At 40.7% G+C, this 27,853-nt stretch overlaps 2 protein-coding genes across 7 annotated transcripts in view; both read left to right on the forward strand.

Moving 5' to 3' along the window:
• The window catches only part of fras1 (Fraser extracellular matrix complex subunit 1), a 352,607-nt gene extending 339,718 nt beyond the window's left edge, over positions 1 to 12,889 (forward strand). For all 6 annotated transcript variants that reach the window (XM_085180995.1, XM_085180996.1, XM_085180998.1 and 3 more), the window contains 7 exons: positions 193 to 300; positions 720 to 879; positions 980 to 1,096; positions 1,233 to 1,399; positions 1,904 to 2,109; positions 2,204 to 2,350; positions 7,043 to 12,889. In XM_085180995.1, coding sequence (XP_085037121.1) covers positions 193 to 300; positions 720 to 879; positions 980 to 1,096; positions 1,233 to 1,399; positions 1,904 to 2,109; positions 2,204 to 2,350; positions 7,043 to 7,627 — 1,490 coding nt within the window. In that variant the 3' untranslated portion in view covers positions 7,628 to 12,889. The remainder of the gene's footprint in view (positions 1 to 192; positions 301 to 719; positions 880 to 979; positions 1,097 to 1,232; positions 1,400 to 1,903; positions 2,110 to 2,203; positions 2,351 to 7,042) is intronic.
• A 156-nt stretch (positions 12,890 to 13,045) lies between these two features.
• Positions 13,046 to 26,605, forward strand: anxa3a (annexin A3a). The gene is made up of 14 exons (XM_085181012.1): positions 13,046 to 13,375; positions 13,917 to 13,951; positions 14,026 to 14,073; positions 14,191 to 14,278; positions 14,468 to 14,562; positions 14,997 to 15,110; positions 16,702 to 16,792; positions 16,976 to 17,055; positions 18,594 to 18,650; positions 18,733 to 18,826; positions 18,910 to 19,005; positions 19,416 to 19,474; positions 22,103 to 22,225; positions 26,166 to 26,605. The coding sequence occupies exons 2-14, from the start codon at positions 13,937 to 13,939 to the stop codon at positions 26,223 to 26,225; spliced, it is 1,020 nt and encodes a 339-aa protein (XP_085037138.1). The 5' UTR covers positions 13,046 to 13,375; positions 13,917 to 13,936; the 3' UTR covers positions 26,226 to 26,605.
• Positions 26,606 to 27,853: the final 1,248 nt, after the last annotated feature.

The raw sequence follows: 27,853 nt of genomic DNA on the forward strand, positions 1-27,853 counted from the left end.
TTTTGCTTTCATTGTGCAGCGTAACAATGTTTATTTCCTTTCTGAAAAATGGGATAATGATGAAAATGCATTGTAGAAATAAATCATTTAAGATTTAAGACTGTTTCCAAGTATCCAAGTTCTTATTCAAGAAATTATTAGTGATGTACTTCTGCTCTAATTTAGGTTTTCTTCGGCTTTTCATGTCTGCAGGTATCCAGACTGACAGCGTCCTCTCAGCCAGACTGCAGATCATCAGGATCTATATCAGGGAAGACGGTCGGCTGGTAATTGAGTTTAAAACTCACGCCAAATTCAGAGGTGAGTCCACAAACACACGTTCTAACAGCACCGCATAGAATTATTATGTCTGCCTTAATATTATTATTGATACAAGAAATGGAAGCTAATGAGAGAGCAGTCTGTGATCGAGGTGAATCCATCTTTTATTACAGCAATGAGGAGGCCACAGAGAGAGGAAATTAAACTGACAATTTAAGGTTTTCAGTTTTATCCCACAGTTCTACACGAACATTTGTTATTTTTAAATTTAGCTTCAGGTTTTCGCTGTGTTTGTAGAACTGCATTCAGCGGCTTTACTGTGCCTGTTCAAATGGTATTACGGTGCCTTTAGACCACAAAGGCTTATGAGGTGTGCAAAAACAGGATGCAGGATATATTCTTCTTTTTTTTTTTTTTTACACTAAAAATCAAACCCCCTGCTGTTATTCTCCCTCCAGGTCAGTTTGTGCTTGAGCACCACACCCTGCCGGGCCACAAGTCCCGCCTCATGGCCCCCGACCACCTCGGAGGCATCGAGTTTGACATCCAGCTGCTGTGGAGCGCTCAAACCTTTGACTCACCGTACCAGCTGTGGAGGGCTACCAGCTCCTACAGCAGGTCAGTACATTCATTCATAACCATCCTATAGGCTCAGGTTGTGTTGACCTCCCATGATGATGAGTGTGTGATAGTAATAATTTTGTGTTTTCTTGAACAGGAAGGACTATTCTGGAGAGTACACAGTCTTCTTGGTCCCCTGCACTGTTCAGCCAACTCAGCCGTGGATCGATCCCGGCGACAAACAGCTGTCCTGCACAGCTCACGCTCCAGAGAAGTACGACCAAACAGCTGCAGAGATTTACCGCAGACAGTTTCTCAAATTAGTTCTTTTATTTAAATCCAACAAGATTCCAAACTAATTTCAGAGTGATTTACTGCATAAGGAGCTTGAACACAATTTTTTCCCACAGGTTTCTGGTGCCGATTGCCTTCCAACAAACCAACAGGCCTGTTCCTGTGGTTTACTCGCTCAACACGGAGTTCCAGCTGTGCAACAATGAGAAGGTGTTCATGATGGACCCGGCTACTGCTGATGTGTCGATGGCTGAGATGGACTACAAAGGAGCGTTCTCCATGGGTACATATACATACATATATATATATATATATATATATATATATATATATATATATATATATATATATATATATATATATATGTAAAAGTCATTCCATGAAAAATGAGTCTGACCACCTCAGAATCAGCTGTTTTTATTTTGTTTTATTTTATTATTAATATTAATAAATAATATTTTTTAAATAATGAATATTTATTGTACTAATTTGGGGGGTTTTATACAGTAAGAGGCTTTTATCTTTAAAATGTAAACATGCTGATTTGTTTTTGTGTTTTTTTTTAATATTCAATAGTGGACATGATTACTAATTTAACAAAATATATTTCCTCACATTACTCATACTTTTCTGTGACTATTATATACAGAAACATGTTTTCATTATGTAATAAAACAATCACATTTTGTTTACTGTATTTTACAGTATTGTATGAACCGAGTCACTCTAATTCCCTTAAACGCTTCAGTACACAGCAGAAAACCTGTCCCTCTGCTGCCCCCTGCAGGTCAGACTCTGTACGGCAGGGTTTTGTGGAACCCTGAGCAGAACCTGAACGCAGCCTACAAACTGCAGCTGGAGAAGGTTTACCTGTGCACCGGCAGGGACGGATATGTTCCCTTCTTCGACCCCACGGGGACTCTGTACAACGAGGGCCCGCAGTACGGCTGCATTCAACCCAACAAACACCTCAAACATCGCTTCCTGCTGCTGGTACAGATTTATTTAAGTTTTCCGATTTGGAAAAAGCAACTACAGTGTTTCTGGACATGTGCTATCATTTCCTCTCTTCATGTTTCCTCTGCAGGATCGTAAACAGCCCGATGTCTGTGACAGATTTTTCCACGACGTTCCTTTCGAGGCTCACTTTGCCTCAGACATCCCAGAGCTGCAGTCCATGACGGCCATGCCAGGTGTTGACGGCTTCACAATGAAGGTTGATGCGCTCTACAAGGTGTGTGGAATCAGAAGCAGCACATGTGGTACAGCGCTGTCTAGCACAGCAATAGTGTGTTTGTGTAGAAGTAGCTGTTAATATGTAAGTTTGATTACAAGAAAGTAATAAAGATTTAGTCCAGACAGTAAAGACTTCTCGTTCAATGAGCCACAGCAGCTTTGAACTTTTGGAGATGCTTAAAATAGTTACTTTGATAAAATCTCAATCAGTAACAAGAAGTATGGCAGATAGACCTTTGTGATATGTAGGGATGGGTACCGGTATCCGGTGCCATGATGGCACCGGTTCTGACGTAAACGGTAGTAACCAGACCGAAAAGCAGCGCACATTTCGGTGCTTTATTTCGGTGCTTTTTTTTTTTCCTGAGCTGTCATACACTTTGAATTCTAGCCAATCATTTTACGTTTCCGAGGATAGTAGGCGGGTCCAGGTACGTACGTTCTTTTAGGGCAGAGCTACAGATTAAAAATGCCCAAGGCGAAGCGGTCAAAAGTCTGGCTGTACTTCACAGCAAAATAAGCAAACTCAGCAGCCTGCAACAAGTGCTTTAAGCTGATACTGTGATGCTGTCAAAGGAGGTAACACCTCAAATCCGATGAAACACCTGGTGACGCATAGCGGTTTTTTTTTTTAAAAGCCGAAAAATGCGCCGTATTTGATAGCTTGCTGCGAGACCTCACACCGAGCACATCTACTGCGGGTGTGGTGCCTGTGATCGGACCCGAAGTAGCAACATCCCCCAAAAACCCAAAGAGTAGAGTCCTGGCCCCTAGCCCTGCCAGTGTAGCAGAAATGATGACGGATGATGATGCAGCAGCAGCCGTTCTTCTCTGCGTGAGTCGCTTAATGTTGTTCGTGTATAATTTACGTTGAGTAGGCTAACCACGTTATTAAATTAATGCATGTAAGGTGAACTAGCAAACACCATCATAGCTACATGCAGCTGTCTTCTTGTTTGATGGCAGATACTCCCTTCACCCTGGCCAAAAAGGCTAAAATGACCAAAGAAAAAGTGGAAAACAGTTAAACATGAGAGGTTTTTGGACAAAGTTTGTGTTTTTTCCATTGTTTAAGCACTGCTTCCAGCCAAGAGTGATACCATATATGCCCCATAGCTGCAGAAAAGGCTAACATTGTTATCTTTTTACAAAAAAACAGCTGAACATGAGAGGTTTTTGGACCAATTTTGTGTTTTCCATTCTTTAAGCACCGGTCTGAGCACCGTTTAAGCACCGGCACCGTTTCAAAAGTACCGGTTTGGCACCGGTATCGGATAAAACCTAAACGATACCCATCCCTAGTGATATGGCTATGAAAGATCAGTTATATTGTAACAGAATACTTGACAAGTGGCAAGATATCAAAAGCTGGTAAGTATAAATTTCTTAAAATCCTGAAGTCTGACAGTTTAGCATTCCTTAAGCTTTTGCATTCATAAACGGTGACCCGCAGACAGAACAGGAAATCTTATCCACTGTTCAGATATCTTAGCTTGACCAACGTGTAGAAGGAGGCTCGCAACATTCACAAAAAGAGTGGGTGTGGGAACTGCAGTAGACTTAGAGACTTAGAGCTTTTTATTGTCATTGTGCAGTTTCTTGCACAGCAAAATTGGGTAGCTGGACCACAAAGGTGCAAAAGTAAGAAGAAGAGAAACCAATATACAACGAAGGGGGAAAAAAATATAATAAATAAAATAAAAAGCAGTGTATATGTATACATATATGTGAGTGAAACTATATACATGGTGTATGTGTAAGAAACATTGAAACAGACTGGGACCAACATACTTACATGAGCCAAAAATATTGCACAGAACATGGAAAGACTGAGATATTGCACATAGATGATCAACAGCAGTGTCAGGGTGGATGTGTTGGGGAAGTCTTTACACACTCTTAGTTTGCATTAAGAGTTCTGACAGCTCACAGGAAGAAGCTGTTCTTTAGTCTGTTGGTTTTGCACCTGATGGATCTCAACCTTTTTCCAGAGGGCAGGATGTTGAAGAGGTGGTGGTTAGGATGGAGGTGGTCCTTTATAATTGCCCTGGCTCTGGAGAGACATCTTGAGCTGGCAATTAAGTCCAGGGAGGGGAGTGGACAGCCGATCACCTTCTCTGCAGTTCTGATGACCCTCTGTAGTCTCTTATTGTCAGCTGTTGTGCAACCAGCGTACCACACAGGGATGGCGTGCACCAGCACACTCTCGATAGTGGCACGGTAGAAGGACACTAGGAGTTCAGTCTGCAGCCTGTTCCATCTCAAAGCCCTCAAGAAAGGGAGGCGCTGCTGGGCTTTCTTTACTAGGGCTGATGTGTTTGTGGACCAGGATAGGTCCTCGGATATGCTTAAAGGAACTTAAAGGAGGACACCCTCTCCACATAGTCACCTTTTATGGATAGGGGAGGGGGATCAGTTCTTGCTTTGCGGAGGTCCATGACCACTTCCTTGGTTTTCTTGGTGTTTAGGGTGAGGTTATTGTAGTTACACCATTCTGACAGTCGCTGGACCTCATCCCTGTAGGCGGTGTCATCATCGTCAGTGATGAGCCCCATCAGAGTGGTGTCGTCTGCAAATTTGATGATGATGTTGCAGGGGTGCGTAGGGGTGCAGTCGCTGGTGTAGATGGTGTATAAGAGTATAAGTTTACTTAAGTAAAAGTACAGATAGTTCTGTTAAAAGTACTCTGGTGAAAGTTGAAGTACTGATTTAACTTCTTTACTCAAGTAAAAGTGAAAAAGCACAGTCTCAGTCTCAACTTTTCTCTTTGGAGGATATTTGTACCAGCTGTTCTGTGCAAAGCTAACTGAACCCTTGATGTAACTTAACACTGACCACGAATGCCACAGCTGTTCTGCACCAATCCAACATAACTCACTACCCTAAGTTTCACCACAGTACTGCAAACAGTGTAGCCTGCACTGAACTGCCTAGTGTTTACATGCAACCTGTGAAAAACAAAAAATTAGTATACTTAAAAATAATTCGGCAACATATCATGTATGGAAACAATATCTTGTCAAAAAAGCTCTAAAATGAATGATAAAATTATCCAGTTCATCAAATGTCACTGAGTTGTTCCTACCTTGAAATTTAACCTCTTATTTCTCTCCTGTCCAGTTTTTCTTACATCGTTCTGAGTGAAGTTAGCGCTCGCACTTTTCTCTCCTTGTGAAAAACAGCAGCAGACACATCTTATGACAGATGTCACACAAATAGTTTGTTTTTGCTAATATATGTTAAGCTATCTTTAGAGTTTCATTTGAAATTACCTGCCACATAAAAAACATTACGCTCTTTGCACTCACTCCTCTTCTGTAGGTCTAGTTAGATGCATCTCTCTCTTCTTGTTGTGTGTCATAATCACCAGAGCATCAATAGGATTGTCTTTGTTATTAATTCATGTTGATGTTTGAAGCTGTGCAGTGCTGGGAAATAAAAACGTCACTCAATGTGTTAAACTTAAAATAACGAGCCTGTGTTAAAAACGTAAGGAGTAGAAAGTAGAGATATTTGTTTTTAACCCTTTAAGACCTACCATAGAACCAAGTCCGCCAGAGCTTATATTATATTTTTACATGTTGTAGAGCCATTTTTGGGAGCATTTCAAGTTGCTATACATCAACACAACCATTATAGCCCAGATTTTAATAATATGTCTGCATTAAGTGCATAGTAATTACATAAATTGCAAAAAAGTGCAATAAACTACAAAAAAATTGAAAATCGTTTTTGTTTTTTTAACATATATTTCTAGTTAGAGAAATTTAAGAGGCTTATCCCTCAAAACTGTAAATACAAAAAAGTTGCACAAAATAGTTTCCCACCACAGGAAATTTATTTTGAGTGTCTTCATAGTTTTATTTTTGAAATACACCAATTTTTATACACTGCAGGAAAAACGAAAATAAATATTATAGTGCAAATTTGCAAAAAAAGCAGCATATGCATCAAAATAAACTATTTCCAGCAGTGCAATATGAGTCCTAAGCATCCCAGAAACCACACAGAAAGTCATAAAGTCAAAGATAACTTTTAAAAACACCAGTATAGGCTCATGAGGCCCTGATGGTAAAAAAAACTACATTTCCGCAAAATGACGTCACTTCCGGTTTCGGGCAGGTCATGGCGGACATGCGATAGTTCACGCTGACGTCTATTCCAAGTAGGAAGTGTTACAAACAGCTGATTGGATCGGCAAAGCGTGTTTCTGGAATATTATGTTTTTGTTGCTGCAAGCGCTTTTTATGCAGTTTTTGCAAAGCTATATGTGGAAGGAAACTGTGACCGAGGACAAGCTGATGGCATAAGATGTAAGTACAACTCCTCCGGTTTCATATGCAAAACAAATTATTGCGCTAGCTTACGTGGTTGCAGTGCTACCGGGATTTAAAAATAATTACACAAAACAGAGCGTGCCCGCTCCGACCGGCTTTAAAGGGTTAAAGTGTAAGTAAAAAGTTGTCAAAAAATAAAGACTTAAAGTATGCAGACCTGGAAATTTTACTTAAGTACAGTAATGAAGTATTTGTACTTTGTTACTTCCCACCTCTGGGGCGCCGTAGACCAGCAATGACAGGATGGGTCCAGATTTATTGATCTGCATATTCTACATAATAATTCGTGAACACTGAATTTACTTTACAACAAACTGCAGCTAACATGATCCTCTCTTTCTGGGGATTGACAGGTGGAGGCGGGGCACCAGTGGTACCTGCAGGTAATTTATGTGATCAGCCCCGAGTCGCGGTCCAACCCCAGGATTCAGCGCTCTGTGACGTATCAGCTCAGCCGTTCTAAACGTGACCTGGTGGATCGCAGCGGCCGGCTGACGCTCGACGAGTCGCTCATCTACGACAACGAAGGAGATCAAATAAAGAACGGCACCAACATGAAGTCGCTCTACCTGGAAGCCGGGCCCTCCCCCACCTTTAACGCCCACGTGGGCAGCTCCGTGGGGGGAGGTGTGGCCGCCATCACCCTGCTGGTCCTGGTCCTGCTGGCCTCCTGCTTCCTGTTCCGCCGCTGCCGACGGTTGGCCAAGAAGAAGAGCAAGAAGAAGGAACCAAAAATCTACGAGGAGTATCCGCTCAACACCAAAGTGGAGGTGTGCATGGACAAGTGTGTGGAGAAGAATTTCGGCACCAAGCACTGCACGGTGAGAAACATCAACGTCCTGAACCGCAACCAGGAGGCCAACAGCAAGGCCAAGGTCAAACAGGTCAACCTGGAGGTCAAACTCCACAACAACCTCAACGACGGCACTGAGGTCTGAAACGCGTGACGAGGAAGGCGAGGAAAAGGCGAAAGTGGAATTTTAAAAAAAGGTATTTTCTAAAAGAAAGTTTGTACTTATTGGAACGAGAGGTTAATGTATTTTTATACCACGTTGAAAAAGGGAAGAGTGTGACGCGCAGGCGACTGGGCTACCTCAGGAATCCATAAAACACACAGCTGTGTGAAACAGCCAAAACATCTGCATCAGATCAGCCAAACTTCACCTCAAACTGTGTTCATTTCATTACTGTGTTACTTGACATTTGCAACCTTTTTAGCACCAAAACGGTGAACCGTAGCTCAGACACTGGTGATTGTTTTTGTAAGAAAACAAAAAAACATTAAAAAAACTCTTTCTGCTGCATTTAGTCACGTCACTGCTATTCATGTCACGGCTGTGGGGGGGGGGGGGGGACCAGTGTAGAAGTCCTCCTTCAGATGAACGATGGGATCAGAAAGTCCTAGAACAGACCTTTTAAATGTCTCCCTTTCAAGATCATCTTCTGGAGCATAGCTAAATCTTTATTTTAAAACTGCTCCTCGAGCTCCTGCTACATCACTACGTACTGTTCATGTATTTTCTGATGGATGGATCCTCCACCCTTGGGTAGATGTGGGCATCGAGCTCCTACATTTCTGCAGCATGGTTGGAAAATTGTTGGAATCCATTGACTGTAGGTCAAATATCAATGACCAGTCTGGCGGTCGACCAGGAAAATAAATAGACAGTCAATGAGAAAAGTGCTTCTGTTCCAAACCATAAACTGTCAGTGCTGCAGTCCCGGATGCTCATACAACTACCCCAACTTCACAGTAAGACTATAACTTTGCGATGACTAGCAGTAGTGCTAGCAGCCCTGTTGTTGAGGAAAAGAGTGCCTGATTGTTGAATACATTCACCATTTTCCACATACACACAGTTCAAACAGTCAGCTCCTGCCATGAAGAGCTGTTTTTCTTTAAATGCAAAGGAACGTAATAAAAACTGACGAGTTAAAACCAGAGACCCAGCTCTCGTCACCAGCAGCAGGTTTTCCAGACAGCATTCTCCTCAGAAACACTTCCCACTTCCTCCTGCTGATCTTGAGGCGTTCCTGAGCTGGATCTCTCCAATTAGTTTTGGGCGTACCCAGTAAACCTCCAATAGTTGGTAGGCAGTCTCCAAACCTCAGCTTCTCCTCTGGTCTGAACCACACCGCGAATATTAGGAGTCAAATCATCTGTTTCATCATCAGATGATCATCAAAAGGCTTCACAAAGCCAGTAGAGAGCAGCTTGTGTCAGGACGCCTGTCAGTTATTGTGGCCACGTTCTTAATTCCAATATCCAAAAACACACAAAACAATTGGCATCTTATTATAAATGTAAACTACCAATAGAAGCAAGGCTGAAAATGTGCTTTTAATGCTGTTAAGTTGGGCATTTTTGCATGGAGGTCGATGGGTTTGACTCACTTTTGGAGCCATCATCAAGACTCCAGGCCATCCCGTCCTGCTCCATGAGGGGGCCTCAGTTTTCCATCTCATGGGAGAGGTTTACTGTCTCTGAATTATCTGCTTCACTGAGGGATTTTTGAATTCTATACCTGAGGATAACGAGTTTATTCGTGTTCAAATCAGGGCTTCTCTAGAAGATGACCTTTAATGTGACATCAGCCAAATTTAAAGCAATGTTTTCATGTTTTGTTTAAAAGCTGGAACTTTCTGATCCCCCCTTGTATTACTAGTGTTGCTCACTGGTTCTGCAGATGAATTAAACATCAAAATTCTGGCTCCACAAAAAAGAAACGTCCTTCAGAGAAACCTCTACACGAGCTACAGCTGCTGTTAAAGTGTTTGGCACGTCCGGTGTGCTGCTATCGCCCGAGAATGAATGAGTGTAACTAACAAAAATGAATGACAACCTTTTCAAGTGCAATTATGCCATCTCTTTTTGTTATTTCTGCCTTCATTAGCAAGATTTGCATTTAAAAAAATAAACCTGTTTTTAAGCCTTACTTAGAGACATTTGTACTGTCACGTTGCTCAACACCAATTCTTAAGTTGTACTGTGCTCTGACAGCTGCCAATATTAAGTGCCATGCAGTATTTTTCCTCATGAATTTCAGAATAAATCACCCAAAGTTTTTGTTTTTTTCTGCGACAGTGTACGTAGATGTTCACTGATCCCGTCCACACGATCGACTGCTTCAGCCTTACTGTTGTCCTAATGAAAATAATCACTTATAGGAGATACGTGTCTACCTGCCTTTGTTCTGCCCAAAGACACAGAATCCATTTTCTCACTTCACTCAGATAATTATTTGTATTCATTTATGTACTTTTATGTTACCCTCCTGTGATGTATTATGTTACCACTCAGCTACTGATGTACCTGTATTATTTTTTTAAGTGTATGACACTGGTTCGAGTGCACTGCTGAAGAAAAACACGTTTGTTCTCACGTGATGCGTCTTTCTCGCTGATCCCACCTCCTGTCATCTTCCCACTGTGTGCCTATCAAACTACACGGGAGTGGGGAATTATGGGAATGACATTGTGTTTTTGGTGCTATCATTTTGTGGAAAATGACAACAATGCTATCAATACTGATGCCTGTATTTGGTGCCTTTTTTTAGTAATAAAAAATAATCTGAAACTCAGCAAGTTTTTGATTTAACTTTTATTTATTACTATTAGATTCTGCTAATGAACCATAAAGTTAAAAGATTAAAGATTAAACCACATTTTGTTCTTGGACTCTGCTTGAGTAGCTTAGCATGATTCACAGTTCATAATAATCCATTATACTAAGGCCAGTTCATCCTCTGTCTGAAACAAGCCATCTTACCTCCTATCTGTTTAAGGCAGGGATCCAGTGCAGTTTACTTTATGAGCCACATACAGCTACTTGATTTTTAGATAAACTATTCCTCAATAACATTTTAAAACCTAAAAACTGCAAAGTATTACAGTTGTTTGAGTATGAATGAGTTTAAGAACATGTTTGTTATAAAACTGGTGATGAAAATAATTGTAACTGTAAAAATGTATTTCAGTTTTTTTCCTCTGTCGGCCAACACTTTCAGAAATCAATGCAAAAAGTTAAGAGCTAGAGTTAGGAGCAGGTCATTAATTCACAAAAAAAGAAGTCCCATTACTTACTGAAGACCTACGACAGAGACATGAAATTTCTGATGAAGCTAAAGTTGATCTGGTATTAAATGAAGTACAAATAATTAAGAAAAACGTCCCTTTTTTGCAGTTTAATGGTTTATTATTTATTTATGGTCACAAAGAAGAAAGTAAAAATCCTCCTTTAGAATTAGATAAATACAAACTCAAATGAACAACAACACATGAGCCTATACTATTATTAACTTATATACTTAACAAAGATTAAGCTTAAATTCTTGGAGAGCCACTTTTATCAGCAGTAAGTTGTAGTTGTTTTCTGTGTGACTTTATAAGTCTCTCACATAATTGTGGAGGAACTTGGCTCACTTTTCTGTGCAACATTGGTTCAGCTCATTGATGTTTGCAGGCCCTGATTTATGCACAACTCTCTCACTGTCCCATCACAGCATTTCACTGGGGTTGAGGACACAGTGTATTTATATATTGTTCACCTGAGGTTGTATTTAAATAATTTTAAAGGTCCAGATTTTCTACTTAATGAAGCTGAATTTTCTTTTTCATGACAGCACTACTGGTGCAGTGTTTCAGGCCACGCACAACCTCTTCATAAGTGAGACTGCTGTAAAAGAGACACAAGTGTGATTTGCAGTTTTTACATTTCCCAAAATGATCCAGTGGGCTGAACCTTTATGTCAGGCCAGTCCTGGGCTCCACGCTTTAAGCCACGTTTCTTCTCATTGGCCCTCATAAACCACAGGTTTGAACAGCATGTGCTCAAAGCACTGTCTGCCTGCAATCACTATGTTAGAAATTCAAACTGAGTGTTTAAGGCAAACCTTTGGCTCATAGGGATTTACTTGTGTTTGTGTATATACTGACATCATTATGAGCGCCCACCACTGGAACAGTAAGTTTGTGATAAATAAGGACAGAGATCGCAGCAATTACCTGCTGTGACATATTTTTAGTCAATAAAAACTGATTAAATGAGTTTTACTGATGTTCGCCAGGCTTGTCTTAGCATGTAGAAATGTCATTAAATTTACTTGAGTGACTTTAAAAAAGAGTTTGAAATTGAAAAGGAAAATATATCCTTTATTTTTTTTAAACACTTCACCAAGTAACTTCATACTTGTATGAGAAGGAGGTCGGCTGTATAAGAATAACAGCAGCCTCTTATTTATTACTCTCCAAATTCAACACCAGCAGGACCCTGATGACAGCGGCCTGCACACTAGAGGCAAAGACCCGTCTGCTCACCAAAGACACTGGGTTAGATCTCACCGTGTCCTCTACTCTGCAGATGTCTTTCTTTCTTATTCTGCTTCCTGCTTCTAGGAAATTGTGCAATTTTGTTTGATTGTTTTTTATAGTAATTTATTATTTTTGCAGATTTTAAAAATCTCAAACAGAAAAAGTATAAAAGAAGAAAAAGACCTCCATGATGTAAAGATCCCTTTAAACCAGCTGCTGCTTCCTCCTTTGTTTTTTTAAGATTGTAGTTTTCTTACTGTGTTATTTTTTATGCTCCGTGTTTAATGAATAAACATCCCAGTGCTGCTAAACCAGTTACTCCAGTGGAGATAGGTTAAACTAGTTCCCACTGTGGGAGTTTTCAAATTGACCAAAAAATCTGACCAAACAGATAAAGACTAAAACTTTTTTTTTCTATATTTTACTTTGCAAAGTCATGATATCATTTAGGCAAAATATTAGGTTCAGTATTAAAGATGGTTTCTTGGTTTATCCCAATTCAGGGTCTGCAGCCTTAAAGTACGCAGCCTTAACGATCCTCAAAGGCCGCGTACTCAAAGACCGCTAAGGCCGGAAGTGCGAGGCTTGTAAAATGGGACGGTCTAGCCTCCGTCGCGCTGCCCAGGTTGCCTAGCAACCATGATACTAACGGCTAGAAACGTTTCATACAGCTTTGTTTGACAGAAATGAAGGAGAAAATCTTTTGTTCATTTGTTTGTTTGTTTCTACATGAGCTTTGATCATTCTCTGATTAAGCTCAGCTATTGAACGGCGTATATTTTAAAGTAAAGGCTTTAAAACCAAGTTAGTACAAACGTCACTAATGTCACATGACTTTGCCGACATGTGGCCAACAGTAATGTTTTAATGTTCTTCGTTATTAAACATTTGCACATAAATAAGTGACATAATATTCAGTACTTACTTAAAGTTTACTCTTCGGGCGCCCCTCATCCGCCGTTTTTTTTCAGCAAAATTATCCACACCCACCGCCCCGCTATGCATTCTGGGATATGTTGGGCCACGAAGTCTACACCGCCACATCCTTAAAATTCAGGGATATGAAGGACGCATTTGAGGGCCGCATTTCGAGCAGCCTTCGTCGCGTCGCTGTGACGTAATCGGCCTTAAAATGCGGCCTTTAAGGCTGCAGACCCTGAATTGGGATACAGCCTTAGAAGGCTTTCTGCTGCAGATCTCTGAAGTGTACAAGTAGTCCCTGAACGCATCACCTGACTGTAGACCAATGACTGTAAAACTGTGCAGTCACTTGTAGAGATTGGGAGTGGCCGGTTTGCTTTTCAGGTAGCTCGTTGTTTTTTGCAGGTAACCAGGAGGTGCAGCAGGTAAACTTTCCGGTTCAGAGAGAAATCTAGGTGAGCTTTTTCTCATTTATTTATCGTCTTTCATTGCAGCACATTAGACACTGTTCATTTAGAGTTGATTAGAGATGGTTACTTCTCTCCTGAACTCCTTATTAGTTTTACAGTTTATCTACTTTTACCGTCTTTATCATAATCAGTTTGCTGAGTATCCTGCTGGAGCTGCTTCTCTGTAAACCTTTAGTTTTTGTAAAGGTTTTTTTTTTTTTTTGCAGCTGTGTGATAAGAAGTATGACAGGCTGAAGGGTTTATTTGCTTTCTGTTTAGCAGATATTCATATAGACAATCCCAGATGTGAAAACAGGGCAATGATTTTCAATCATATGCTTTACTGAGGTATCGCAGCAAACATGAGAAAATAAGAACGCCCCACAAAGACTCCGATATCCTGTATTTTCAGGGACTGATGGATTAATAGGTGAATTTTACAGAATAGTGCATACGCTCATTGTACATAAAACGTTCACATTTAAGCCGATGTTTAATGCTACAGCATATAAAGACAGTTAGTGAATGTGCTGTTGCTGTTTTGCAGACAAATTATCTGCAGACATCATGGGATCTTTATGGGTAAGACATGTCCTGTGTTTTTTATCATCATTATTATATCAGCAAGGGTTTGACTTATTTAACGTGCTCTGCAGGATGACTTGGAAAGCCTCGTGGATGCTCCTTCCTCTTTCTCAGCAAAAGTAGGTCAAACTAACCCTTTACCCTCGCGTCAGGTGTCGCCGAAGGGCTTATGATTACGGAAATTACATAAAAGAGCAAAATAAATGCTGACAGGTGAATGTATCTGTGCTCTTCAGGGTGGAGAGCGAGGAACCATCAAGCCCAAAGCAAACTTTGATGCAGAGCAGGATGCTGCAGCTCTGAAAAAGGCCATTGATGGATTTGGTACGAATGCACACAGTCATGTTTCCGTCATTTGAAAGTACTATCAATACATTTTTGATAAAGTAAACTTTACAAATTGAGGTGATTATTAGATTAAACCTGAAGGTTGCTAGCATAGTTAACACGCTGCGTTCCTTGTTCCTTTTATTGTGTTCATCAGTCTGACTCTTTGCTTTTCATTTGTCTCAGGCACGAATGAGAAGATTGTGATTGAGATTCTGACCACCAGAAGCAGCGCTCAGCGACAGCTCATCTGTAAAGCTTATGAAAAGGCCACCAGCAGAGTACGAAAACAAATCTGTTTCCTTCATTAAGACTGCACCTGTATCTTATTATGAAGGAACAGGCTAAGAAATAGTTTATTGATGTCAATGTTCATTAAAAAATAAATGATAATGAAAAAAGTTGTAGAACAGCAGGGTTAAAGAAATTGGACCTCACTGTTTTTGGAAATGCAAACATCAGGCAGCTTCTGCATTCTTATAATAACATGAAAGCTGTGTGCCTGATGGCATTTGTACCTCTGTGTTAAACACAAATGGTTCCTTTTTCATCTTTAACATAACAGGTGAGTATCGTGGTTTATGTGTTTAGCCAGATAAGTCTCTGTTTAACTTACAGGGTGGAGATCTGTGGGTATTTACATAGGTGTGGTTTAATGCTGCAGGATCATGTGTGCTGGTGTCTGAAAACTCACTGGGCTGTGTTTAACTCACAGACATTAGTGAAGGACCTGAAAGGGGACACCAGCGGGGACTTTGAGGACCTGCTCGTGGCGCTCGTCACTCCTCCTGCTGAGTACGACTGCCATGAAGTAATGCGGGCCATGAAGGTGACGTTTCTCAGTGAATTCTGCCTTGAAGGTGTTTTCTAGCTGACCAGAGTGCAGCCATCGAGCACATTTTGATGGGCTCAAAAATAACTGGACTAACTAACATAATTTTTAAATTAAGAATTATTTTTAATACTTGGATTAAAATCCTTTGCAATAAATTTCTACCTGGAGTCTAGAATCCATGCACATCCATAAACTGCATTCCTCTGCTCTACTGAGTTGGCATCAGGTGACTGACTTGGCCTTTGAAGAGTATCTCATTGCTCTCGGGTCGCTTTTCGGGTCATTATCCATTTGCACTGTGAAGCTCAGTTTTGCAGCGTTTGTCTGAATCTGAGCAGAGAGTGCAACCCTGTAGACTTCAGACAATAATAAACACCACTGACCCGTTCAAAGGTGCAACATTTTCACCAACATGGTTCACAGGTGATATGGTACGCTCTGACCACGAGCTGTTTCACTCCTCCATGCTTTTCTTTTCAGTTTATCTCGGTTTCATTATCCAAATACAGTTATGTCCATACATATTTGCTCTTTTTTTTTACCTGTTTACTGAAATATATTTCAATTATAGTTCTATAATGGACATGGACATGATGTGTAGACCCTCAGCTTTTGTTTAGGGATCTGGATGTCCACAGAAGACACCAGTGGTGGATGATCGCAGAATCATTTCCATGGTGAAGAGAAACCCCTTTACTCTCCAGGAGGTCATCGATATCCAGTGTACCATAAAGAGAAGCATGAAAGTAAATACAGAGGGTTCACTGCAAGGTGCAAGCCACTCATAACCCTGAAGAATAGAAAGGCTAGACTGGAGTAATAAACATCTAAAATAGCCAGCCAATCAACCTCTACCAGAGTGACGGCGTGGAACCGCTCATGATCCAAAGCACGAGCTGGTTTGGTTTGGGCGTGCAGAGCTCCCAGTGGCACTGAGACACCAGTGTTTATTGATGATGTGACACAGGACAAAGGCAGCCTCAGAAGAAGAACTCTGAGGTGTTCAGAAACTTACTGTCTGTTCAAATCCAATTAAATGCAGTGAAACTGATTGGGCGGCGTTTCATAATACAGATGAACAATGGCCCAAAACAGCCAGAGCAACCCAGGAGTTTATTAAAGCAAAGAAGTCTTAACTTCTTAACCCAACTGAGCATTTCACTTGTTAAAGACTAAACTTCAGGCAGAGGCCCACAAACAAATAGCAACTGAAGGTTGCTGCAGTAAAGGCCTGGTAGGGCATTCAAAAGGAGGAAATGTGTGTTCAAGACTTCAGGCTGTCGTTGTGATTGATATAAAACCTCTTGATCGTAGACTCTGACAATAATACACCTGCCTCCTTGAGTTTCTGTGATTGTGTTTTTTGTGTCAGATGTTATTTTGTTTTCCTTCACTTGCATCCACATCCCTTTGTGCTTTGTATTGAGAGTTTCAGTGAAAAGTACTTGTTACTACTCGTTACTTCTTTAAAAACTTTTGGACTTATTGGTACTGGAATTCATCGATTGCTTTCTTGATTGATTGATATGTAGGACTAAAGAGTAAAGAATACACTGTAGCTGAGTAACACTGCATGTTTTTGCAGGGAGCTGGAACCAAAGACAAAGTCTTGATTGAAATCTTTGCCTCCAGATCTAACCAACAAATTAAAGCTCTCAGCGACGTCTATTTCAAAGGTAAAAGTTACGTTTGATACTTTTTTTTTGCCAATTATATTAAAACTAATATGTTTTTAGTCACAAGAACAAAATATACCTTACCCATGCTGGACAGCAGCAAAATAATTTACCACAGACTTTAGTCTGTTTTGTGATAGTTTTTCTAACATCAGCATCGTCTGTCGTATCTTCTCTCCCCAGAAACCAAAAAGCAGTTGACGGCTGCCCTGGAGAGGGAAGTTTCAGGAGACTATTCCAAAGCGCTGCTCCTCCTGGCTCTGGTTTGTTACACGAGAAGCGAACGCAATTCAAGGGTTTTATGTATTAAGACTTTTTTTTTTTTTAAATCATCTGGTCTTTTTAAAATGAATTAGCTAAAGCTCAGATGAACAGCAACATATTCCACAATGTCATTATTTATGTGACAAAACTTAAGCCAAAATACTGAAATGTGAAACGCTAAGTAGACCACATGATTCAGTGGCTTTAGCACCAGTAACCTGAAGTGATTTCAATTGCATTGGGGTCTAGACTTGACTGGGCCGTTACAGCAGATTGATTCTTTTCTGCAAAACAAGCTCAAGCATCAGAAATCCACCACCATGCTCAACAGTTGGTATGAGGTGTTTGTGCTCACATGATGCATTTGGATTTGTCCCGATGTGGTGCTGTGCAATATGGACAAGCATCTGCACTTTGGTCTTGTCCGTCAAAAGGACATCGTTCCAGAAATCTTGTGTTTTTGTTCAGGTGGTGTTCAGCAAGCCTAAGCTGTGTCGTGATGTAGTCCTGTAGAGTCTGAGACGTAGTTCTTCAGTCTCTGTGAGCATCGCAGTCAGACCTCAGGGTGAAATTGCAGAATCATCCAGCCCTGGGAAGAATGTGGCATTTGTCTGAAAGCTGAAGGCCAACAAACTGCCAAAACTTCTGCTTGCAGGAGGAGCTGCCCACACTGGCTGATGACAAATTAATCAAGTGATTTTTATTAGCACTACCTGGCTTCTATCTCCAAAAGTTGATTCTGTTCATCTGGACGCAGCGTTTTCTGGGAGAAACGTTTCGTGACTCATCCAAGTGACTTCTTCAGTCTCAGCTGACTGCAGGTTTCCCCAACCTTATAAACAGTACATTTGCATAATGACTGAATGACTGATACCTGGCTTGTAATTTCCTCTTAGCTCCTATGGGAACAGGTTTTTACACGACTCCATCCATATCCTCTATGCAAATATTTGTACATTTTCTATGAAGCCATAAAGACTTCTAATGATCTCTTCGATTCCACAGCCGCTTTGTCTCCTTTAGTCAAATCATCTGTAAAACATCTGCCATCTTGTTTGCATGCATCAGTCTTTGGAAAGCGTCCAGACTTCATTTCTACATTTTTGTTTCACAAACTGGATTTACTCGCCCCGTACGATTCTCCTCCTCCTTTCATAGGCGATGAGTAATCACCACGATGTCGCCCGCATTGTACGGCACGCCTGGAGCACCTTTGGACAGAAATGAAATCTTTGCTCGTGCGCCATCATTCATTTTGCAAACTTGCTGCTCCGGTTCTGCAGTTTCTTCTTGTAATCAGTTCTCTTTTCTTGGAACTCAGCAGCTTGGGTGGAACGTTTCCATTTTTCTGTTAAGTTTCTACATTCTTCATTCATGGATATCACATCTATCTGAAACAGCTAAAGTAGCAAAAATATGTAAACAAAATATGTGAGCCATGAAATAAAAGTAACAGAAGATTTAAAAGAAACACATCACTCAGACAGAAGAACGATGAAATGGTTCAAACTGATTTTGCTTTTGTTCTCGTTTTCAGGGTAAGCGGGATGAGAGCACCACAGTGGATGTTAATAAGGCAAGAGAAGACGCCAAGGTGGGGTATTCTTCATGTGAGTCGTACGTGCTGTTCTCTTTATGTCATGTATGTATTTAAAGCTTTGTTTGTTTCTGCTCAGACTCTTTACAATGCCGGGGAGAAGAAGTGGGGCACCGATGAATCTAAATTCATTGAAATCCTTTGCAAAAAAAGCATTCCTCACCTGAGACAAAGTATGTCACATCGATGTTTTATAAAGGCTTTTTTTTTCCCCAATAAGAAACAATAATAAAGCGATTTGGTTCTTTTTATGCAGCTGTGATTGAATACAAGAACATCAGTGGAAAGACCCTGCAGCAAAGCATTGAAGGGGAGATGTCAGGAGACCTGGAGAACCTGCTCGTGGCTGTTGGTAAGCTGATCTGCAGGGTCAGGGTTAGTGGTTAGTTAAAAATATGTGGACAAACTCATGTAGAAACTCAATATGGTGGTGTCCAAATACATTAGGACACAGTGAAAAATGTTGCAGCAGCTTTAAATCTAACGATTCTCCTTTTATTCATTTGGTAGCTCTCAGTTACGTCAGTACTTTAACATTTTCTGTTTATTTTTGGGTTATGAGTTTAATTTGGATTTACTTGTTTACGTTTTTTCCCCCAGTACACTTTGTAGTTCTCTCTTTGACATTCTTTCTAGTTTATTCAGCATCATTACGGTGCCTTAAAATGCTGTGGGAGGTCTTTTCAGCATAATTTGTAAAATGTTTAAAACTCTTGATTTAGATTTTTTTATTCTGTTCAAACCTTTTAATTCCTTTTCCAGTGAAATGTGTGAAGAGTGTACCAGGTTACTTTGCAGAACTCCTGCATGAGAGCATGAAGGTGATTACACTGCTTTTAATTTAAGTTACAACACAAGTTTTGTCCTGCAGTCACTATTGTTTCACACTAATTCTATCCGGTGCATTTACCAATTTATCAATTATCATATAAAAAGTATGCACATGTGACTAATAGACTATCAGACATGTGTTTTATTACCAAACAGTATTCGGCATTTAAAGTGGATCTGTTCTGCTTATTGTATTATCTGGGTAACGTTGCATAAGTTAAAAATAATCCTTTCATACCTTACACCCTCGTGGAGCGGCTGCGCTTTGGTGTCAGTTTGGCCTCTCGTGTCTCTCAGTTTGTGCTGGCAGGTTTCAGAGCATGTATGTGGCTGTACAGGAGCTCAGAGATTCCCAGATCCTTAAACAGCTTTCCAGAGGCTTTGTGGAAAAACTGTTTTGAGTCCTTCTCCTGTTGTACAAGCGCTCATGCAGAGTTTTTCATTTCGAGTTTCCAGTATAAGGTGTGATGGGGTTGTGGTAACTTGATAGTTGGTGCACAACACAACCTTAAACCACTCACCCAGCCACTCGGTTCATCCTTTGATCATCTTTTTTAGCTCCTTGCCTTTTATGGCCACCCAACCTTTAAACAGGCCTGTTAATCTCCTTTTAGTTTGTGGAAAAAACACATAGTATGATCACAAATGGGCCGGACCAGTAAAACACAATAAAAAGAATAAAAATAAAATACACAAACTAGAGCTGGGCGATATAAGATTTTTTCATATCACGATATGTTTTTTTTCATTTCAGGCGATAACGATATATATCACGATATAAGCCAAACTATATTTGTAAGATTTAAATGTGCCGTTGCTCACAAGTAAAATGTGAAATAATCAGCAGCTTGTTTTGATTTAAATATTTATTTCCCATAATAAGTTCAACAGGGTAGATGTACTTAAGGAACATGAGACTTTTTCAGATAAATAAAGGCAAATATTTCAAACTACACAAAAGGCAGCCGCTAAAGCGTTTAAGTTTCAAAATAGAACAAACGAAACAGACTAAATTGTCAATTCCACTTAGAAACAAAATATTAATTCTAAAAATAAATCTTAGTTTGTTTTACAGAAGAACAGACAAAATTGACTAACTTTTGTCAATATCAAATATCAAACTTTTGACATCTCGGGGAGGCACACTGCCGTGAGTTCTCTGAAATCGGCTCCTTGAGCACAAGAAATGACAACATCACAGAAAGCAAGTATGGCGAAGCTCGCGGCTCTCCAATGGGACCAGTGTTGGACTGTAGAACTGCTTTGAAATTCATATGAGCTGTTTGCACTAAAGTAAAAAATTAACATCACTTCATCCGGATACCCTCTCGGCGCCAGCTACAAGGCCGGAGCTGAACAAAACACCCTGATAACGACTGTGTTTAGTCTGTTCCTTCCCATTCCATGCAAGGCCACCTGGGTTGGCTGGAAGACTGTTTACTTAGCCTGGCAGGGCGAAGGACACTGTCTCAGCTGAACTATCGACACGCACACACATACATATACTGATACTGATAAGCACTCACTGACGCATCACCCTCCCTACCCCGGATCCAACGCCACCTCCAACGCTTACCTCCCCTCTGATGTGGACATCGGGTCAGTTGGAGGCGCAGTCGAAAGATTGCAGCGGTCCCAGATCAGATGTACACACTGGAACTCTTTCCCATGTTGCTTGTCTGTGTTTATTGTGCTATGGTGTGTTGATATCTGTGCATTCCTGTATTATCCTTTTGCGTTACACATTTCGATGTTTTTTTTTCCTCGCTACCTAGCCTGACCTGTCTCCCCAATGTGATGTTTGTGTATTGTATGTACGGTCGGCAAGGTCTGTCATCTCGGTTGTGGGCAAAAGACCTGCAACTGACAAATAAAGGCTATCTCATCATCTCATCATCATCATAAACTGAGAACTAAAAGGAAATTCTCAATCTCTCTTTGTTGTATAGCTTAGCTTTTCAAACAGTTTTAACAGTTACTTTATTCTGACAAAAGCCGAATGACGAATTAGCGCTTCCAGTCAGAGATTGAGCATGCACCGCTTTATTGTATTTCCAGACTTGCTTTCGACACAATTTACAGTGCGCGCTACTCTGTTTTTTGTCAGACTTGAAATAGCTGAAATACCTTCACACTACAGAACTTCTATGGCTCTTCCGGTCAACAATCTCTCCGGCATTGGAGCCATCATCTGTTTTACCTTCGGTCACGCTCTCCGTTGATTTTTCTCTAGTCGGCACACTCATTTCTTCCATTACCGGGCGGCACGGCGGCTGGCTGCTTCCCAAAACAAATACACACGTGCGGCTTGGCACTTGTACTGTATGTAACAAGTCACGTGACGTGACGCTGCGGCTGTGATTGGTTCGGCTCTGCACTACTTAATTTTGATTGGCTGATTCTTTTTTTTTTTTAGAGGACAAGACCGGTGAGGCCTATCGCAATAGTTTAATTTTTCTATCGAGAAAAAGTTATTTCGCAATACATATCGTTATCGTTCTATCGCCCAGCTCTAACACAAACTAATGTTACAGAGAGAACGTAATTAGTTTTGGATTCATTTACCACCTTGTGCTTAAATATATTTTGTAAGTTAACTGAGTGAATCTCGTTTTCAGGGTGCAGGAACTGACGAGTCCACTCTGACCCGGATCATGGTGAGCCGGTCTGAGATCGACCTGCTGGACATCAGAGCCGAGTTCAAGAAACTCTACGGACACTCGCTGCTCTCTGCCATCCGGGTGAGAAATGAGATTTTTAACTTTTAGTGCCACTTTTTCAGTTTTTTACTCTGAATTCTATTGATTCAATAAATGACGTCTGAATAAAGCCACCTGATGCTACCATAGCCACGCTGAACTGGGTTCACACCAGTACAGCTCATCTCAGGGATCCACAGTTTGCAGCAACATACATTGATAATAAATTCAAGCACGATCAGAGGCCTTCTATGCACTCTGAAGTTAAACTTGATTGAGTTTGATCCGTCTCATACTGGCCTCTGTTAATTCACTCTTTGAGGTTTAACACGTCATCACACTTTGAAGTTTAATTTCACTGACGTACAGTAACGGCAGCTCGGGTCTCTTTGGAGAATCACTCTGATATCTGCAAACCAAAATATTTTTGAATAATTAAACGAGTTGGAGGCCCTCAGAGACACACAAAGAGAGTACTGACACAAAACGACTCATCTGCTGGATCACTGGAGAAATCAGAAAGCGTTGCAACAGTTCTTCACGTCAGATTCCAAAAATCAGCGAAAGAGCGACATCTTAATTCATTGCAGATTAAAAGAGACGCCACCTACAAGTTGTATCATCAGAGGCAAATTTGAAGACAGCTGATGTTTCTATGCCAGTAAATTATGCAGTTAAGTTTTCATGAAGCCGTTTGTGTTTTATTTGATACGAGCCATGCGCGCGTCATGAATATCTTTCTCTGATTTTCTGGTTGGAGTCACGTAAAAGCAGGAGATGCTCTGGAGCACAAGGACTGAACAGGCAGCCAGCTGTGGCTCACATCTGTCTGTGTTATCCAGGTCATGGAGGTCTTAAGAGCCTGAAAAAGAAAGCAGCTGGACTGTGGCGAGTCCAGGTATTTAACCCCTCGTGTAGATTTTCCTCCTCAGAGGTCCTCGTCGACCTATTGATATTGATCACGTGCGTCATCGCGTGAGCTGAGGTGTGAAAAAGGTCGCGGGTCAATACCATCACTGGGGTTAAGGCCTGATTGAGATTCCTGCAGGAAAGCCTGGTGCTGAGCAGGCCAATCACATCATTTGTTGGCTCCGTCAACCCCAAATATGGTTACGTTTCTCACATCAGGTTGTGTGGAAGCTTTCAGCTTTCCCACTCAAATATAATTCAGGCATATGGGCGAAACCACTGTGATATCTTACCCCGCCCTGTCATGTGACCTATCGAGGTCGCCTGAGGCACGGTGTGAGTGTGTAGTGTCTGCAAAGGGATCTTAAGATTACATCATCCTGTTGACGTGGCTCATCTTTATTTATGTTACATCTGTGCTTTTATGGACTGGCTGTTGGGTTTCTCCTGTGTAGTTTCACCTTGCCTAAGGTGACCTCAAAAGGTCACATGATGTGGTGGAGCAAGGTCTTACAGTGGTTTGACCCTTAACCCCCAGCAAAGATAATGACCCAGGCCTTTTTTCACAGCTTGGCTCATGTGATGATCAATATTAGACATCCCTCTCTCGGGGGTTAAATACCTGGGACACGCTGCTGTTTGTGTTTAGAACTGAAGAAGCTTCGTGGGTAAGAAGTGAAACATCTTCACATCTTCACAAACTTAAAGCAGTCCAGTTGCCTCCTTTGCAAGCTTCACTACTGCTCATATAGTTTTACTACTTTTCAGGTGCCTCATAAAGCATGAGAGGCATGTTTTATTTTATATGTTTCTAGTTTTATATGTTTTATTTTATTTTATATGTTTTATTTTTATATGTTTTGTTTTTGTTTTATATGTTTTACTTTATTTTATATGTTTTATTTTATTTTATATGTTTTATTTGGTAAAAAAAATTGTTATGTTTGGTGTGTCTTTTTGTATTATTTGCCAAGATTCATGAGGAATTTTGGAGCTCATCCAGTCCTTTATACAAGGGATTGTTTTATATGTTTTATTTTATTTTATATGTTTTATTTTTATATGTTTTGTTTTTGTTTTATATGTTTTATTTATATCCTCAGAGAGATGCAGGGAGTGAGTCCACACATGTAGTGAGCTCAGTGAAAGGCACTGGACCCCCAAAGCTACGATGCTTTCTCAGATGTATATGAAATCTGTCTCTGGATTTCAAAGAACTTGTATGTATAAAATATATATACATACAAATATAATATATATAATGTATAAAAATGAGGACATAAGATTAGACTGTTTGGCCAAAACACAAGACATGACATGAGGAAAAACAGGTTGTAACCAGGTAAAATCCTTGGCCGGTCATTTCTGTGTCATGTTAAAAAAAAATACAGCAGAAGACGATTTGTCCTGTAAGGACTTCCTGGAGGAGTTGATGCTTCTTCTGACACACCAAGTGTTACTTGGCCCAGATACTTAAAAAAAGAGACCAGTTTTACAGTTTCCTGAGAAAGCATCAGAGCCTTTGATCTTTTTCACACTTTGCGCTGTGACTGTAATATTACTGGATACATTTGCTGTCAATTCTGGTCATAATTAAATAGTGAAGATATGTTTTTAACTTTTTTAACTACTTAACAACTCCCAGCTTGACCTGGATTTTGGCAGCTGATCAACTTCTTCCTGTCAGATCTCCCCGAACTTTATATGCTATCTTTGAGATACTCTACAGAGTTTCTGTAGAACACTTAAGGACAGTCAGATTTGAGTTCATCTTCTCCTGGAGCTGGAGAGTCACCAAGTGCCTCAAGTTGCTGCACTTCTCTGTATTTTGTTACATTCATCCATCTTCATCCGCTTCATCCGAGGCCGGGTCGCGGGGGCAGCAGCCTAAGCAGAGAAGCCCAGACCTCCCTCTCCCCAGCCACCTTCTCCAGCTTATCCGGGGGAACACCAAGGCGTTCCCAGGCCAGCCGAGAGATATAATCTCTCCAGCGTGTCCTGGGTCTGTCCTGGGGCCTCCTCCCGGTGGGACATGCCTGGAACACCTCACCCAGGAGGCGCCCAGGAGGCATCCTTGTCAGATGCCCGAACCACCTCAGCTGGCTCCTTTCGATGTGGAGCAGCAGCGGCTCTACTCTGAGCCCCTCCCGGATGGCCGAACTTCTCACCCTATCTCTAAGGGAGAGGCCAGCCACCCTTCGGAGGAAGCTCGTTTCCGCCGCTTGTATCCGCGATCTCGTTCTTTCAGTCACTACCCACAGCTCGTGGCCATAGGTGAGGGTAGGGACGTAGATCGACCGGTAAATTGAGAGCTTCGCTTTGTTACATTCATCATTTCCTAATATTTCCCTGCTAAGAAGTCGTCCTACATCATGATGATTCCACCACCATGCTTCACTGCAGAAAAGTATTATAATTTTTTTAATGCAGTGTTTTCTCTGACACCACTGTCCCCCTGAAAACACAGCGAGCTTGAGACAGGCCAGTCAGAGTCATTATTGCCCCTTATATGAAATTATATAGCAAATGGATCTATTAATGCAAAATCTCTAAGGCCAAAATGTGTGCAAGAGAGTTGATTTGAAAGTCTTCTGAAACTGTTTTTATTCATCATCTGGTTATATTGGACCCTGACACTTTTCTGATGCCCTGGCACATGTTAAGTAGTTAAAGGTGGTCTGTTTTGCCTGCTTCGCCTACATATTTTACCTTTTTTTTGGACTGTACTAGAGTAGTTTGCCATGATTCAGAGATTAAAATAATCCAGTATAATATCTTGTCCTGGGCCCCTCAGTTCACCCTGTGCCTGAAGCTGTTTTAGCTCCTCTGTCTTTAAGACAATCGTTCCTTTGAGCTTATTTATTCTGATTTGAAGGTTTGAACAACAGGTGGGTGGAGTTTCTGTTCTTGCAATCAAAGTTTAGGCTCACAGGGATTCCTGCACATTCACTGATCTCGCTGACACAGAAAACAGAACAAAAGTGTGGTACAAAAAGACCTGCAGTGGTCCAGACCGAACGTGGGATGTGCTTTTGCATGCTTGACTCTTTGCTTGTGTTGATGTGTCCTCCAGTCAGATCTGTCGGGCGACCAGTGTGAGTGTGTGAAGGCCATCTGTGGAGGAGACGATTAACCGAGTGTCCACCTGAAGACGAGAAGAAACCCGCTTTCTCCTTCACGCTTGTGTCATTCACGTCTGCCTCTCTTTTCTGTTTATCTGTGGAACCCTTTCTTAAATTTGCACACGGAGAAGGATGTAATAAAAATAAAGATTTAGTGGTGCAGTTTCTCTGTCTTGTTGATAAACTGGCCACATGCAGAATATTTAATCTAATTTGCAGATATTTCCATTGCAGCAGTTTTTAGCATACAATAAAATGTGCATCCTTTCTGAAATCTTTGAAATTAATCAAATATAAAGGGCTCCTCTGTGCTGTAACTCTTAATCTATAACTGAATGAATAATAAAGCAGTTAATGAAGGGAAAGTAATAAATATCAGCTCATAACGGGTTTGGAATTGTTTTCTTGGCGTCTTTGAAATCTGAATATTTACTCACAAATAAAACCACTGTGGAAAATGAGTACTTTATAGTACTCAATGAATACTTTAAAGCAAAAAGTATCAACTTTTTACAAAAATAAATGTTATATTTCTACATAAGTAGCTTAATAGTGCACAAGTTCTACAATCAAAATGCTTTTAAAGTACCTAAAGTCACTCATTTCTTAGAGTGGCACATTTCAGAATCATATACTGGATCTAATTATTGACTGTGGCACCAGCGAGGCCCAATAATATTTAGTTGTAGCCAGTGCAATCCTGCGCCTCCACCTGGAAATGTCCCTGATCTGATTTGTCACTGCTTATGTTGGTTAGAAAGGATTCAATCCTTGCAGCTCAGAGCCGTTAGAGTGAGGATAAAAAGCAGTGAGTGGTGCCAAAAACAAAAGATTTTCACTCTTAACGAGAGCTGACATCATGATTCTTTTTTTACATTTTAAGACTAAAACATGGAGCTCTAATGTTGTTTTGACCAATATCATCTTCAGGTTATTTGTACTGCTAAGATGACAGACAATAGGATGTATGTAAATTACAATTCTTGTGATTATGCAAGAGGAAAAGCAGATGTAGTATTGTATTGTTTTAGTGTGGGTCAAAAGGAAGTCACACATTTATCATTATCTTGCACAGCGAAGGGTTTTCTGTCCCTTTGAACGATTTCATCTTGCTAAAAGGGGCAACAAAAGTCAGGAAACACAAAAGCTCCGGTATCTGATCATTTTACTGGATAGAAAATAGAGAATGCGTTAATGAGCATAGCAGTGATCAGGAATTGCTTTCAAAGTGCAAATTTGTAAGAATCAGGTGGTGGAACTGTTTCTGCAGCAAACCGAATATACTCATCATCATTCTACAGGAGAGGTGTTGATGTATTTACTATTCCAGCATGGCATGTACAGGGTAAAAGAGAAACATCTCCGTGAATTTATTAAGGAAGAGCAAGTGGGCAGGGAAAAATAACAAATAAAAAAAAATCAATCTTCCAGATTTGCAGCGGGCTTCAGTTTAATGATGCAGGATGACCTTGTGGTGAGAGAGAAAATAAAGCTTGTCGTAGTGAACTCAGGCTGCGGTTACAAAACAGAACTGTGAAATTTAGCTGTAACAAATGCAAAGAGGTTCGTGCCTACATATCATTTCTATGCTTCATGAGTGAAACCTCCACGAACAAAAACTGTTTAAAGTAGGATTAAA

This window comes from Neolamprologus multifasciatus, chromosome 12 (genome assembly GCF_963576455.1).
Source record: "Neolamprologus multifasciatus chromosome 12, fNeoMul1.2, whole genome shotgun sequence".
Classification (NCBI taxonomy): Eukaryota; Metazoa; Chordata; class Actinopteri; order Cichliformes; family Cichlidae; genus Neolamprologus; species Neolamprologus multifasciatus.